The following is a 14,400-nucleotide window of genomic DNA, read 5'->3' as shown; positions in this document are numbered from 1 at the left end:
GACGCTCCCAACTCCAAGGAGTGGAGCAGAAAACGGCATGACGATCGCAACCGTTTATGGGTCAATTACCGGCAGGAAGCAGCAACGTGAGTTGAGGAGCGACAAAAGGTGGGGGAATTCCTGAGAACAAGGGGGGCTGAGCCCAGACTGTACCAGCCAGCTCAGCAAAATTGGAAGGATAACTGAGGAAAGGGGCTGCCATGGCAGAGACGCTGGCAACAGGGCAAAGATACAGAAACCGTGCCTCGCTAATGAGTTAATTAGCGACATGGAGTGCCAGCGGCTACTTATCTTGAGGTTCTCGGGGGTGGGGATCATCCCTGGAGCTCATGACCGGTTTGGGAGAAGGTTAATGAGGCTGTTGCCTGCAACTTGAGCCACTGTAAAAGAAAAGGGAATTAAAAATCAGTGGAGTGACTTGACGTGTCTGGGGAAGTTATTCCGCAAATACCAACAGTAACACTATACCAATCTCCTTCCTCCCCACATAAGATCAAAGTTGTGGCAGGTGAGTACAAGAGGAAACGGGCAGTATTGCACAATCCCAACAACAGTGACAGACACCCAAAAGGGTTCTCTGTCAGCCTCACTGAATGTGTTTGATTTCAAAGCGAGCCACCGCCATTTTTTCAGCACAGAGACACAGTAGGATGCTGATACACGACACAGAAGGCTGCTGGAGCATGTCAATTTCTGTGCTCCAGCACACCCGATTAATCGAATCTGCTCCAATGCACTGAATTTCCAGCATCTCAGCAGGCTCCGCACACATGTATAGGAGCACCATGTGCTGCTGCTCAGGACACAGACCTGCTCTGCTGTGCTTCTGCTGAGAAGTGGTCCTTCCCTACACAACTCCACCAAGAGCCACTAGTGTAGAACACAAGCTATATATTCAGTCACTGAGGCAGAACTGAATCCTATATGTACACAGTGAAGAAATACTAACCCAAGTAAAAACCTCATTATTACAGATCAACTAAGGTACATACTGGGCGCATCTACACAAGACACTTAATGCAAAGCAACCTAACAACACTGCAGAGTAGCATGGGGGCAAAAACCATGCCAATATGCTACTGCATCATAGCATTAGGTTACTGAGCAGTAAGTGTCGCAAAAAAATGTGTGCCAGCACTACTGTGCAGTAACTGTAGTTATTGCACATTTAGTTAGTAGTTCATTAAGCAAGTAACTACTGTGCATTAATGAATGTGTAGATGCATCCACAGATTCTCTATTTCAAAACTTGGATTTTTATTGAACTGTGACAGGATGGTACCCAAAGGCTGCTGCAATCCTGCCTGTCTCCTGCTCCAACCTTCCAGGGTATTACCCTGCTTCCTCATCTGCCACACCTCAGTGTTAAAAGGTAATAAGAGGAAGCTGCCCTCAGAGGCTGGTAAGCCTAAGGTGCTCTCTTTCTTCCTCTCTCTCTGCTCATTTCCTCAGACCCTCCTTGCTTTAAGGGCTAAATCAATGGCCTCCTTCTAACCCTACAGCCACATCCATGCCTCACAGATGTTACTCTGTCCACAGTTCTGTCCTTTTGTATAGGCCTCAGCCCTCTTGGCTTTGGCCCCCCTTTTCTCTGGCTGCAGGCTTTCAGCCTTGTCCCACTGATTTGGACTCAGCTCTCTCAGCCTCAGCCCTCTCTGCACCTCTGGGCCCCTTTGCCCTGTCTTGTGCCTTGTCACAACCCCCCTGGCATCCCTGATCCAAGGTAAGGCTGCTCTGCTTGGCTCAGCCCCACTGTGTCCCTGAACCAGGGCAAGAATGCCCTCCATTCAGCTCAGCCCACCCCCACACAATGCCCTGGCATTCTTGACCCAGGGCAAGGCTGCTCTGCTCAGCTCAGTCCCCCTTCCAGGCTTCAGGCCCCCTTGGCTCAAGCCTGCTCAGTTTCAGCCTCCCTACTGTGGCCTCAGCCTTCTGCTTTCTGGGCCCCTGACCTTCACCGGCTGTTGTAGTCCTACCCCAGTCCTCAGCTTCCTAGGTCTCTGACCCCAGGGCAGACTGCTTCTGTTCATACTCCAGTCAGCCTGCTGGGCTCCTGGCCCTGGCAAGGCTCTCTCTTTTCTCTGGGCCCTTGGCCCTAATCCCTCAACAGGCTTTGGCACTTTCAGAGTAATCCTGCTCTGGCCTCAGGTCTCCATTCTCTGGGCTCCTGGTTTTCACATGGCAGCTGTAGCCCTCTCTCAGCCTCCAGCCTTCTGGGCCCTTGACCCCAGACTGAACTGCTGCCTCTGCCCTTGGCCCTCCTAGCCTCAGTCTGGTCTAGCACACAGTCCTCAGAGTCCCTTACACCAGGCTTGACTACCTGACCCTGACATTAGCTCTCAGAGCCTTGACCTAATAGAACACAGAAGCCTCAGCCCTCTGGGCATGGGGGACTGGTGCCTCATGCCTCTGGGAGGTCCCCAGTGGCTGATCACCAACTGGGGGGGGGGTCCCCAGCAGCTGATCGCCAAACCTGGAAGCACCAGTGGCAAACCGGAAGTGCCACTGGCGCTTCTCAGGGGGTGCATCAGCCAGCACTCCCCACTCCCCAGCCAGTGAGGGCCAATTTCAAGGGGGGAAACATGGCCCTCCACATCCCCACCCCATACATTGTGTATGCCTCTGGGTCCCTGATCCCAGGCTAAGATGTTACTGAGTGACCACCAGGCACCCCTCCACAGCCTTCATACCTCCCCTATTAGCCATTTCCAGTCCTCCAGTCTCAAGCTTAAATCATAACATAAACAGAAGCCACTGCTTCACAACTAAAGTGGGTTGTGGCCTCACTAAGTCCATATGCTCCCCTTGGCTCTCTCCTGGCAGCTCCAGGGAACAGCTCAGGTGCCTGCCAGTGTTTGCTGCAGGCATCTTACTCAGGAGCTCCCATCTCTGCAGCATGCCAGGCCAGACATCCTGCTCTGGCTCAGGCCCTGGGCTTGTAAGCCTGGAAACCTCACCCCCTTTCTGCCATATGCCTTCCCCAGCCCCACACAGGCCTTTTCCCTGTTAATTAAGTGCTAGCCTGCCCTCCTGCAGCTGCAGCCCCACACAGCTGGCTTAACCTGCTGCATCCTCTTAAAGCAGGAGTGGACAAAATAAGGCTTATGGGCTGGATCCAGCTCACAAAGGGACTTTGTCCAGCCTGCAGCAGGTCCCTTGGTCCCACCTAGCCCAGGCGCTGTCCTGACCATGGCACATCCTGCCACCATCTAGGCATGCATCAGGGTTGGGGCAGCTCCGCAGCTCGCTGCCTGTCTAGCCCAAGTGGCAGCAGCTCCTTGGTTGTTGCTGCTGTTGGTCCCAGCCGCATGGTACTGGCAGGGACTGAGCTCAACCTGGCCCACCCCACACCCACCCTGGGCTCAGCCCGGCGGAGCAAACCAGGCCAGATCAGCTGGAACCCATGTGCAGTCCCACCCCAGGCTGCCCCACGCCTGCTCCAGACTCGCTCGCCCATGCTAAGCAGCGGCGGCAGCAGCATCCAGGCAGAAGCTGCTGCTCTGCGTGAGGGAAAACCCTTCCCTTCACTGCTGCTGGACTCTTCCTGCTGCAGCCACCTGGATCCTGCAGCTGGGCTGTCCTGCAGCTCCTTTGCACTGCCCCCACTGTCCCCCTGGGCAGGCCGGAGGCAGCAGCAATGGCAGCAGCAGAGAGGAGCAGCAGGGCAGATCGGGCATGGACTTTGGGCAGCTGCAACAAGAAGGGCCAGGCATCATTGAGGTTATGGGGCCACTTTTCCCCCAGTCCCAGCAACAACTTCTGCCTGGTCACTGCCACTGCTCGGCGTGGGCGGGTGGTGCAGAACAGGCATGGGGCAGGCCGGGGCAGGGCTGTGCATGAGGGTTCCAGCTGGTCCAGAGCTGGTCCGCTCTGCTGGCCGAGTCCAGAGCAGGCTCGGGGCAGGCTGGGGTTGAGGCTGTGCATGCAGGTCCCCCCTAGTACCTTGGCTGGGGCCAGTAGCAGTGGCAGCCAGAAAGAGCCACCACCACCACCTGACCTGCTCATAAGGCAGGGTGAGCTGGGGGCGGGGATGGGGCTGTGCGCTGTTGGCACATGGGCTCCGTGCTGTTGTGAGGATGGCGGGGGTGCTGACCAGCTTGTAACAGCTCCCCAGAACTACACACAAGCCCAAATAATTGCTCACCCCATCTTAAAGGGACAGGAGCCCTCTGGCTCCTTGCTACAGTCCCCTCTCCTCCTCTTCTGTTATACCTAAGTAATAGGGTTTGGGTCCCCAGTTACAGGAACATATCTCCATTCTTTCTGCATAGCACTTACTAGCCATTTTCAGAGCAAGACATAAAAATTGTTCTTAGCAAACCCCAAACTAAAATTCATCAGATTTTGTAACAATCTTCAAACAAGACAGATTTGCTGAGACTCATTAGGGTTTGAGATATTTTTCTCCAGTTGCAGGCAAGCCTGAACTATAGATGTGATTTTCATGTAAACCCAGGTGAAGTGCTGTGCTTGTCTTTTACATGCAGTGAAAGAGGAACATAGAAAGTGAAATCCTGCATCTATCAAGCCTGAAGAAAATGTCTGATGAAGCCATGAAAAGCAAAAAATTGCTGAACTTCATATAAATCCAACTGTTTTTGGAGCTCTTTACAACATTCAAAATTAATGCAGCTGGATCAATCCACTGGATCAGTTTTTTATATTTTTAATGTTGTTACCAAAAAATAAAAATTGATTGCTGTCATGCATTAGCAGTTTCTAAGTATTTTAACAGTTAAATGATAAGACAGATAAAGGATGCAATGGTATTTGTTATCATTAATAATATTAATGTAATTTTCACTGAACATTTTTCTAGTGATCCTCAATTAAAGTAAAGATGTATAAAAGAGCATATTTAATTAACTATAAGTTTTTCTATGGTCAAAAGTATTTATCATTACCAGCCTCAATCAAAGGATTTGTGAAATTTTTGCCAACTTTTACAAGTAGAAGATGATATAATAACTACCCTACTATTTGTTATTTGATTCCACTTTTAAAATAAGAGGTTAGAATAGCTGAGCTGGAATGCATGCTGAGTCTTTTGAAGATAGCCACTAGAGATTATCTTTTAATTTATATGTGTGCAGTGCTTAACACAAAACGGGTACTGATCCCTGACTGGGACTTCAGAGTACTATCATATTACAAATAATAATAATAATAATGTTAACATCCAAACAGCTGACAGTAATGTGAGCTGCAATGTGGGTAACTCACATTTATCTTCAGAGCTGCAAATATTCCTTGAAGCAAAAACAGTTTATCCTCTTGGAACAAAGCACACATATTGTTAGACAGCTAATACCCCACTTGACAAATTACAAAACAAAGAATAAGGAGTACATATTTATCTAAATCTTATATTGCTGGCATGGTTTATATGGTAGCACTTAAAACCTCAGCAGACTAGAAGTCTAGTAGGTTAACTTCCTCACACAGATTTGAGCTTTCTACTCAGTGCTGGTTTGTAATAGAAAGTTAAATCTCCCAAGACACTTTAGAGTTAATAGCACAAACATCCTAACAAATTTACTTCCTCAAGGAGAAAAAAAAAAATGAAAGCTATGTGCAAACAACATAATAGTTGCTCCATTTACTTACTGCCAGTATCTATCTTGCTACTTTGTAAAGCACTTTGAGGAAACCTTGGATATGAAGGGGATTACGTAAACTCCTATTTGATTTTATTGTGTATATCTTGTTTGCCATCTAGCGGAGAGGAGAGATAAAATAAATCAAGAAAGATCTATGCTTCTGGTGATGCTGGTTTAAGAAGGTGGAATTGCCAACGGAACAGCATCTGCAGTAGTAGAGACAGCAGTCACAAGTCTCCCCTGCCACCATGTGTCAGGCCAGGGCAAGTGAAAAATTTGAAGAATGTTTTATGCAAGTCCATACAGTACTGGTATCTTGCAGGTAAATGCACTCTCATTTTCTTCCTGTCTGAAAAACATGAAGAAATCAGCAACTTGCCATTTTTCCTTTACTTAATCTTAATAATCCACCAGACGGGAGAACACTGAGGCATCACCAATAAAATGCCCAAAAGCTGAATGAAACAGACTAAAGAGTCTCTGGACCAAAAAAGAAAAATTACAATTTCTTAGCTACAAAGTCACAGAAGCACCACCCCATTTAAAAGACATGTGGGAAGAAATACTAAAAATATTCAAAACATACTGTTCAAAAGCTTAGAAAAAGAAAAAAAATAGTTTAAAAAAAAGTAGTCTAGATGAAAAAAATCAAAAACAATCAAATTGACAAGTGTCCCTTCAACTTCTAATTTGAAGAATTCTATACTGATAATAATTATTAGCTATCACTTCATATTATGAATTAACATGATTTGCACATTTTTTTTCTTAACTGAGCTAAATCTCTACTAATGACCATAGGGAATGAAATAGGCTGCAGCTGGCTCTGTCATACATATGCAATAGGTGCTTAGCAGCTATTTATGTAATTAGTAACAGTCAAATTTAGCTGTGTAAAAGACATGTTAAAGATTTAATGATGATCTGAAATTAATGGATCATTACAGAATGTGTAAATAGTTCTTCAAATGTATATTCATATATACAATTGGCATAGAGCGCTTTCTGAAAATAGGCATCAAACTTAACAAGTTTATAGGAACTCCATAAACATCTCCAGTAGAGTAGAATCAAATTATTTTTGAAGACATGGATACTAGCATTACCTCATTACGCTGCCAAAACTATGGCATGCTGAGACAGGCATAAGGAAGCTTTCACAGCTGCTCTTGCAACATCTGTGACAAAGTATCTCTACAGCCAGCCTGTTAAAATTTACCAAGTTCAGGGGGACTTCTCTAAATACATATACAGTAATACAAAAAGGCTCTGGCCATGTCAGGAAGTAAATGGTAGAGTTAATTACAGTTCATTCACTTGATCCAGATCCTACAACCATATGTGAAAGATACTTTTGCACATGTAAAGGGCTAGAGGGCATGAAGAGAGGCAGGAGCAAAGGGTTAGGGGAAAGTTTCTCTCTCTATAAGGTAGTGTTTGAATTCTAATACCAAGGTATGCATCCAGCTTGGAAGAGTCCTGCTGTGGAGGCACAAGTCAGTTAGGAAAGCAGAAAGCTGAGAAGACAATCAAGCCCCAAACCAAGTGAGAAACAATAACATCACTTAATATACTGTAATGAGCTTCCTTCCCCCATCAGCTGAGTTGCAGTGGTTTCAGTTTAAAAGATAGGCTGAAGGAAAAGGACTGAAACTGTATTCTTTTGCTTAGGGATAGTACTTACTGAATTTAGGGGAAGCAGGTGCTCCTTTCTTCAGGATCTAGGTACACAAAACTTTGTTAGACCAGTGGTGTTTCAGCTTTTGACCCACAGGCCTGATGGGAAGTGCAAGGCCAGTCCCCAGGCTGGACTGAGTCCCACATGCCAGGATCAGGCCCCACATACCCAGATAGGACCAGGTCCTGGGGCCTGGTGTTGCCTTTGCCTGGCCCCAGATGCCTGGATAGGATTGGACCCTGGAGCCCAGCACTTCCAGCATGTGCCACAATTGGACCCTGGGGCCTTGTGCTGCCACTGGATGCTGGGATTGGCTCCTGGAAGCCCACACTGCCCCCATCCAGCCCCACACACCAGGATCAAGCGCCTGATCTAGTGCACAAGGCCTGGGCTCCCCCCAGATCCCAAAATTTGACAGAAGGAGAGTGGTGCCACTACTGGCCCACTGTCAAATTTCTGGACCCATGGGGAGCCCCACAGGGCAGACGTGGCCTATGGGCCAGAGGCTGGGCACCATTGTGTTAGACTTTTAGAAAAAATGGTCTGGTCTTATTCCTTCTGAAACCCCAATGTTACAACATGATTTACACCATGTTTATAAATATTGCATAAAGATTCCAAATAAGAAAATGATTTTTATAAAACAATCTCTGACTCTGGATTCTTTAATCCAGTTGATATCTGTGGCCTCATTTTCAGCAGGCCATAAAACTTATGACTCCAACTTAAATCAGTAGGAGCTGGGAGCTTTCGACATTTCTAAAAACCAGGCCAAAGGTATGTGAATGTGGGCACTCACAAACTGTTACTCAAAATCAGAAGACACTTTTGAAAAATATTCTTTAAATGAACAGGGGAATGGAACTGCCTGTTCTCATATTTATACATAGGGAACAGTCATAAAGGCAGTGGTTCTCAAGCTTTTCAGCCCCAACATATCGCTTGTTAGAATTAAGGCACCTCTCAAAAAATGCCAGCTCTTAGTTTTCATTTGTTTTTTGACTACAGAAAAATAATAAAGCAATTCTTCTGTTGCATGGAACTCAGAAAGACCACAACAGGTCAGAATGCTTTTAACACTGCGAGTTCCCACTTGAAATCTCTGAGTTTTCCTTATAAATCATTGGCACATCTAACCATGCTACTATTGCATAGCGAGCTACAGCACCTTTGAAAGGCTCTCCAGGCAACCTGGTAGAGAATCACTGGATTAAGGACTTGATTCTGCAAGTAGGGAACATTTTGCCCTAATCTAACAAAAAGCACTTCTGTCTATGCCTAACATTAAATCCCCCATGGCAACTCACAAAAAGTACCTTGCAAACAGTACTTATTCTTACTTAATTTGGTGCAAATCAAGATTAACTCCAATTCATAAAACCATAGAAAATTAGGGTTAAAAGAGACCTCAGGAGGTCATCTAGTCCAACCCCCTGCTCAAAGCAGGATCATCCCCCACTATAACATCCCCAGCAGGGCTTTGTCTACTCAGGTCTTAAAAACTTCTAAGGACAGAGATTTCACAACCTCTCTGGGTAGCCTGTTCCAATGCTTTACTACCCTCCTAGTGACAAAGATTTTCCTAATATCTAACCTAAACTCCCCTTGCTGTAACTTGTCAAAGGGCATCACTGACGTAAAACTAGGGTAAAATCTAAAGGCCAACATTATTGCTATAACAAAGCTCTACTGTCAAGTTCAGCTGATGATTTCTGAAAAGACCCTGCTGTTTAAGTTCGGGATTTTCTGACATATAGCCTGTAAATATACAATTAAAGCAGGTTGTCAGATTTCAGGTAAGGGTTTTTAATGTTGTTCCCTAAAATGCAAGGACAGTTAACATAGAACAATGCTTCAGTGTATTATAAAGGCTACAGGTATTTATAGTACCTCAAAAATAGAACAGAATGATATTGTCAACTTTTCAAATTTCTATATACAACTAATGTTCATAAGACCTGAGATAATTGTCCTCACTGCTGTGCAAGAAAAGGAAAATAGCACGTAAGACCTGTTAACACCTAATATTAAAAATATATTTTTCCAATAGAAAGTAACATAAAACATGTTGGTTTTGTAAGTTGTTACTATACTCTCAACAAGATTCTAAGTACCTGGAATAAACATGGCTTAGTGTTTCTATTCCTAAGACTGTACAACTTTAATTGAGAGAACATTTCAACTATCCAAAATATTTATTACCATTTCTTCTTACTTTGTGCATTAATGGATTAATAGAAATATCATTATCCAATTTAAGAGTTCTCCCCTACCAGCTATTTTTTCCCATGTAGGAATTCCTTACCTTTAAAAAGGTTTTGATCCTTTTTGATCACTCTGTAAATGACATTGTTTATTTTGTTAAAGCAGTACCTTCATTCCTCTTATTTTTATGATTCTGAAAAATTTTAAAAAAGAAAGTAAGTTAGATTTTTATCTCCTTCTAAGATTATAAATTCAAGCAGAAAAAACCAAACAATTATATGAAGATTGCAGACACTACTGTGTTGTCCACAATGCAAGAACAGTGTAAAAGATCTTCAGTAATGTAGCAGGGACTCTGTAGACCACTTCCAAAAATGTAACAGGGACTTTGTAGAAATGAATATATTGAATAAACATCTAAAGTCTTGGGCCATGGTGCCCAAAGCTAGCACTTTGCTCTCTGTCGCATTCATTGACTTTTTTAATCACTGAACTACAATGCAATCTAGTGGTGAATGTAAGAACAGAAAAGCCAAAGGGAATGCTTTACTATTTGACTGCATTTCATCTGGATAGCAGTGCCTTCTTTATTAAACAGACTTATTGAGGTTGCACTTAGAATCATAATATTTTACAAGCCCATGCCACATGTAAATGTAAAAACACATTTTCTTATTCTAATTTTGCCCACATAAATTATCCTTGCAGTTCCTATTGGCCATAGTATACTGTATTGAACATCCTAAACTGCTGTATAGTGCGTCTGTCAGATGTGGATTGTTATCTTTTATGCTAAAAGTGGTTGCACTTCAGGCTTTAAAACCCCTTGCACTGTCAGAGTAGCGTCAATGGATATAAGCATAAATTAGTAGTGCTAAATGTAAATACCAGGGCTCTATCATACCGGTTAGCTAAAGGTTCACACTGGCCCCTCTATAGCTCCACAATCCACAGGGACAGCATGGCAAGATTATTCTACATTTCTTTAGGTGATGTAGCACATTTCCTGCAATGTACCTGCTGACCAGTATGAGGGAAGGAACCCATGGCCTCTTCTCCTCTACAGCTTTCTTTGGATGTCTTGCTCCCAAAGATTGGCTGCTTGTGATTTCTTGCCCTGGAGAGATGCTAAGTAGGGTGTCTTTTAATTGCTTAAGCTACCTTGATGATCAATAGAGTATCTGGGCAGAATTTGATTCTCCAATTGTAAAATAGTTTGGAATCTAAATGAAAGATATTAAGAGAAACAGAAACAAGCATCCTGATTCTTTATCCCTTATTTGCACAAATAGCCTTATTAAGTTCAATTGGACTAAGTACCACTCAGTATGGATAAAAACTGCCAGACTGGATCTCAAATTATTAATTACCAGGAGATTCCTATAGTAATCAATTTACTTTCCCATCATTCGTACAGTAAATAACAGTGTTTTTTTAATAGGGGAGGGTATGTCCCAAAAGCCTTCCTCCATTCCTGTCAACTTCAGTTGTGTTCAAGATAGTGCCATCACAGCTATTTTTTCCCCAAGCCGGAAGAGCATAGGTTTAAAAACACAAACACCTTCATACGCTTGAACACAATTCATTTTACAACTACTGAAACCTGATAACAGCCTCCTCCCGGGTTAGAGTCCAACATCTGCATTTCTGTTCTAAGTCCAGTTATCATTACATGCCTTCTGAGATCTCTCACAACAAACTGAAAGAGAAAAAAGGCAGCTTAGAAGAGGGAAACCCAACACTTACAGAGGTAGAAATAAGAAACCTTTTAACAAGTTTACCTTAATTCAAATAAGCCCTTAGATTTGAAGACAAATGCTCTCTAAATAGGAAGACTTTTTTCTGAATCCCAATAGTGACTGAGGAGAGGCTTATAATGGGTCGGAGTGTGTAGCCTGAGTAAGCATTGGAGGCCTAAAGAAAGATTCTCAAGATCAAGACAGGTACTCTCAATTCACATTGCCTCTAATTCTGGGGTGGGCAAAATATGGCCCGGGAGCTGGATGCAGCCCACAGGACCCCTAAAAAATGTAGAAAATTAATATTAATCTGCCCTGGGCTGCCCGTCTTGCAGCCCTTGATGGCTTCCCAAAACTCAGTAAGCAGCCCTCTGCCCAAAATAATTGCCCGTCCCTTTTTGGAAGGAGTCCTGAATTTAAAGCAGGACTGTGAGTTTTCCCACTGTGGTAATGCACCAGTCAGAAGAAAGGAAAAGAAAGAAATGCAAACTGCTGAGAGACATTCAGTTAAAGAAGTGATGGGATCTGATCCACGATCCCAAAAACTGCACCACCAGCTATGCCACATGTGTACTACAGGATCTGTGATTTTGGGAATCAGATATCAGATTCCAGTTGCGCCCTACTTGCCACGATCCCAGGTTCCATCTGCAACAGCAAAGGTGCCTTATGATCAGCTGTCAACTGGTTCTGGGAACCCAAAAGACTAGTTTGAGCCCCTGGAGCCAGATGACAATCAGCTGAGACTGCACTGAGGTTCATTTCAGTGTGGTCCCAATCCTGCCAGGGGTCATCAGCTGGCGACAACTGCACTGGTGGCCATTTGGGCCCACATTCATTTTAAGGCACAATGAAACCAGCCACAAAATTATTACAGTGTAACATCTGCCAGGGTCCTCATGGCCAGCTCTTCCAGCGGCGTCCAGCGGCACAACTCCAGGATGACTATGCTCACAAACACCAGCCAGGGACCTGCCCCAGGGACTACATCAGCAGTTCCCAACCTGTCTTTCCACAGCCCACTAGTTGTTGGTAGGAGCTGGAAGGGACCTTAGATCATCAGGTCCAGCCCCCCAAGTAGGCATGATCCCTGGACAGCATGATTAGCTGTGGGGGCATCCCCCCCCCGACAGTGTGAGTGGCTGTGGGGAACCCCCCACAAAGCACAATCAGCCACAGGGGGTTCCCCCCCCAATCGGCTGCAGGGGGAGCCCCCCGATTGCTGCCCCCCCCGGTGGCCATCATAGAGGACATTTCCAATTTTATGCTACTCTGTCCTCTACTGATACGAAACCCAGTGCCTTTATGTCCTCTGTTTTTCTGTTCAGTGTCTTGATGTTAGGGTGGCCATCACAGACGGCAGTCCCGTTGTCCTCCATCCTCTATGGATACGAAACCCAATGCCTTTATTTCTTGAAGAGAAAAATAGAGGACATAAAGGCGTCCGGTTTCGTATTGATAGAGAACAGAGGACAACCGAACTGTGCTTGGGGTGTTTATTTCTTGAAGACAAAAACAGAGGACATAAACAGCCCAAGTACAGTCTGGTTGTCCCCTGTCCTCTGTCAATACACAATCGGACGCCTTTATGTCTTCTGTTTTTCTCTTCATGAAATAAACACCCCAAGGATGGTCCTGTTGTCCTCTATCCGCTACAGACACAAAACCAGGCACCTTTATACCCTCTATTTTTCTCTTTAAAGGAAAAAGAGGCCATAAAGGCGTCCGGTTTCATATCCAGAGGACAATGGGACTGTCTTCTACAACGCCACCCGAGCATCAGGACACGCTGAGGAGAAAAACAGAGGCCGGGTTTCGTATTCACAGGGGGGCAACGGGACCGCCCGAATACCGAGCTCCTGTCTGACCGCAGTGACCTGCCACCGCTAAGGCGGCCTGGTCCAAACCCTCGACCTGTCAAGAAGTTTTTCCTTCCTTGTGCAGATTCCGACTCCGACTCCGACTCCGACCTGCCGAGCCGGGGGTTACCAGAGCAAGGACCAGGCTTACCCCGCACCCCCCTCCTCCCCCTGAGGCCCGGAGGCGGTGGGGAAGTGTCCGCCCGCGGCCCAGGGCTGAGAGGACGGCCCGCCCCGCCCCCGCCCCCGCGAGCGCCGAGCGCAGGCCCCACCCCGGGGCGGTCCGTCCGTCCCTCCGTCTCTCGGTGGGTCCGGGCCGGCCGGTTTCACAAGTTTGACAGTTTGGGCGAGGGCAGCAGCGCGGGGCTGGTAGTGCCGCCGCCATGTCGCGGGCGCCCGAGGAGGTGAGCCGCCTCACCGAGAGCACCTACAAGGTGAGTTTGGCCCCGCGCGCCCGTGTAGACAACCCCTCACCCCGGCCGCGCTGGCGCAGCCGCTCCTCGTCGCGCCGCCCTGGGACCGTGGCTCGCACGAGCAGAGAGGGGCTGGCAGCTCCCCCACCCGGAGCAAGGGATTGTTAGTCCTCGTCCTGCACGGCGAGACGAAGAGGTGTTTTTTCACTGTTTTGAAAACTTTTACTGGATGTTTATTCATCGTTATTCCCATCCAACAAGAGAGCGGCGTGTATTGGGCAGACCGGTTCTTTGGGAGCTCTTTTGGGGATGTGATGTCTTTTATTAGTTAGGGGGGAAATCCTTAGGAAGCTTTCGGGGACCTGAAGTATTTTTAATTTATGCCTTGTTACTCTTATGACTGGCAAGTCACCCGGGTGTTTCGGTGTGGTGTTGTCTTGGCTTAAAAAAACAAAACAAAACACTAATTTGGACAAAGGATGGACTCCTGGGAGGAGTATCAGGTTATTTGTGTGTAAATAGAGACAGGACAAGGTAGATAAATTGCGGAAGACCGAGCCTCTGACACAGGGTCTTGTGTATATGACCTAACAGTTCCTATCACGGTCAAATCAGCAAACCCTTTAGTCAGACAAGAAGTCCTATTGCTAATAGGGTTACTGCCTTTGAGTCAGGGTTTGCAGGATGGACGGGCTGCCGAGTGTTTGTCGGGTGGCTGGTTGTAGCCATGTTGGTCTAAGGACAGAGGCAGGCAAGGATCCTTGGGGTAGGTGGGATATCTATTAGACCGACTAGTATCATCCCTCTAAATACAGTTTTTAAAACCGTCTCAGTTTTTAAAAACTACTGTTGTTTGTGTGCACGTGCATGTCGCGTTAACAAATATTCGTGTAAAGCAGGGACCAC

The 14,400-nt window shown here is 46.0% G+C and overlaps 1 protein-coding gene and 1 long non-coding RNA gene across 4 annotated transcripts in view; one reads left to right on the top strand and one right to left on the bottom strand.

The window, feature by feature from the left end:
* Positions 1–3,843: 3,843 nt before the first annotated feature.
* On the bottom strand, positions 3,844–13,302 carry LOC149854972 (uncharacterized). Of its 3 annotated transcripts, none has more exons than XR_016438771.1 (4): positions 13,233–13,302; positions 10,501–10,706; positions 9,584–9,676; positions 3,844–5,949 (listed from the first exon to the last, which is right to left on the bottom strand). It is a non-coding gene; the product is annotated as an uncharacterized LOC149854972 (long non-coding RNA). The 3 variants fall into 3 exon arrangements; XR_016438770.1 differs by having other exon boundaries at positions 10,501–11,182; positions 13,233–13,283; XR_016438769.1 differs by lacking the exon at positions 13,233–13,302 and having other exon boundaries at positions 10,501–12,658.
* A 58-nt stretch (positions 13,303–13,360) lies between these two features.
* Positions 13,361–14,400, top strand: part of BAIAP2L1 (BAR/IMD domain containing adaptor protein 2 like 1) — a 61,148-nt gene continuing 60,108 nt past the window's right edge. The window contains exon 1 of the mRNA XM_090024440.1: positions 13,361–13,515. Coding sequence (XP_089880566.1) covers positions 13,465–13,515 — 51 coding nt within the window. The 5' untranslated portion in view covers positions 13,361–13,464. The remainder of the gene's footprint in view (positions 13,516–14,400) is intronic.

The sequence above is a fragment of the Crocodylus siamensis genome, chromosome 12 (genome assembly GCF_052110815.1).
Source record: "Crocodylus siamensis isolate JL-2025a chromosome 12, ASM5211081v1, whole genome shotgun sequence".
NCBI classification, from domain to species: domain Eukaryota; kingdom Metazoa; phylum Chordata; order Crocodylia; family Crocodylidae; genus Crocodylus; species Crocodylus siamensis.
The sequence above is the reverse complement of the archived record's forward strand: the minus strand, read 5'-3'. Positions and strand labels throughout refer to the sequence as shown.